This window comes from Austrofundulus limnaeus, unplaced genomic scaffold (genome assembly GCF_001266775.1).
Source record: "Austrofundulus limnaeus strain Quisiro unplaced genomic scaffold, Austrofundulus_limnaeus-1.0 Scaffold201, whole genome shotgun sequence".
NCBI lineage: Eukaryota > Metazoa > Chordata > Actinopteri > Cyprinodontiformes > Rivulidae > Austrofundulus > Austrofundulus limnaeus.
The window spans coordinates 83,604-85,465 of NW_013952603.1; the positions used below are offsets into that span (position 1 = coordinate 83,604).

At 35.5% G+C, this 1,862-nt stretch overlaps 1 protein-coding gene across 7 annotated transcripts in view; it reads left to right on the plus strand.

The window, feature by feature from the left end:
• The window catches only part of pkd1l1 (polycystin 1 like 1, transient receptor potential channel interacting), a 33,620-nt gene that overhangs the window by 3,993 nt on the left and 27,765 nt on the right, over nt 1-1,862 (plus strand). For all 7 annotated transcript variants that reach the window (XM_014018747.1, XM_014018746.1, XM_014018750.1 and 4 more), the window contains exon 4: nt 508-785. In XM_014018747.1, coding sequence (XP_013874201.1) covers nt 508-785 — 278 coding nt within the window. The remainder of the gene's footprint in view (nt 1-507; nt 786-1,862) is intronic.

Below are 1,862 nucleotides of genomic sequence, written 5' to 3' on the forward strand. Positions count from 1 at the left end.
TGAAAAATATAAACACTCTCACTCACTTTAACATAATAAAAAAATGAAATAAAAGGTTAAAATAAAATTGGAAACTTCATCAAAATTTCTAAAATTTCCTCTTCTCCTACATAAACTATTGAATCCAACAGTGAAACGTTGTTCTTACGAATTAAAGATAATTTTTAATGAATATCTGTTGTGCTCCTTTGCTCACAAATTTTCAAAATAAAAGCRTGCATCCGTGCAGATATAAATGTATATCCAGCATCTTTGATATTTTTATGATTTTCAATATATATTTCACATTTAGGAATCAAATTTAACAGTTTAACGAGGATTGTAGATTTTGAAGAACAGAACTTCTTTCTTGTCAYTTTCGAGTTTCTGGAGACGACTTACAAAGGTCAAAGGTCACCTCGAGTCAGTGAGGACTCCTTTAACGTGTGGACAGACTGGCTGCAGGTCCTCAGCAGATTATTAGCTTACAAGAGACACATCATAAAGTTTGTTTTGTTCTTTGTTCAGGTCTTTGTGTCTCCAGCTCCTCCTCCTCCTCAGACCTCCTCCTCTCACAGCTCCCTTCAGACAGACCAGTGGTCGTTTTACTTCTCGGGCCCTTGGGGGTCTCCTCCTGTGGCCCCTCTGCCTCGTTGGCCTTCAACAGCTCTCCAGCGGAGGTGGCGTACCTCTGTGACCCTGACACCCCGCAGGTCCGCGTGAGGGAAGGCCTGAGCGTCGCTCACGAAGAGAAAATCACAGACGGTGTTTGTATTTTCAGCTGCGAGTGTCGGAAACAAACTGTGGTGAGTTTGGAGGAAACACAAAAACACAGAGAAGTGGTTTTTAACCACTTTTAAAATAATTACTTCTGTTTATTTTAATTGGTTGTTGAATACTGTTCTAGAAAAGCATGTTTGTCCAAAACTGTTAACACTTTATTATAGTTTATTTTACATAAAAGTACTTTTTCTGTTTCAAAACATGAAACATATTGTGTAAAATGATGCAATAAATTGAACAATTACGTAWTTTTTTTCCTCATTCGATTTCACTAATGTTTAAAGAAAGAAAAACGAACTAAAACGCTAATCAGAAAACAAACATGAAAGTGTTGAAATCAGCCACGTTAGCTATAAAGCTGAAACTGAGTTGCTAAAGCGAAAAGCAGCAGAACATGGGCTTAAAGCTAAACAGAGCAAAATGCTATGAAAGGCAAAAGTTACAAAAGTTTAACTTGAAGTAGAAAATCAGTGGTGAGAAGCTGAAAATAGCAAAATGCTACCCAAAAGCTAAATGTATCAACAGGTTAAATATTGGTAAAAAAACAGCTAAAAGCATCCAAAGGTAGCTAAAAGTAGCAAAAGGCTAATTATAGCACTCAGATAGTAATATTAATCATAGGCAAATTTTAAATGAATACATTTTGGAGCCATGGAGGTAAATAGAACAACTGAGGGAGTGGAAACCATGTGACTGTGTGATCCGTGGATATATATCATACTGCAGAAGCTAAGCTAAGCGGCTAAGCTAAAGTCTGGATACCAATACTGTACATGTTGGCAACATAGTTAAAAAAGGACTGATGATGTAGAAATCATAAAAACTGTTAATAATAATACAATTATTCTTATTATTTTAGAGTGTATATAATCTATCTAATGTTTTAAATAATGTCAGAAAGCTGTGCGTTATGGATTTACCAAGAGAAAAGTCTTTTATCATAAGTAGGCTTATGTTCTCCCAGTCTGTTGTGTTTGTCCACAGGTCTTGATTGGGTTGTGCCGAACTGTAATTTCCATTCATTCATTCATTCATTCATTCATTCATTCATTCATTCATTCATTCATTCATTCATTCATTCATTCATTCATTCATTCATT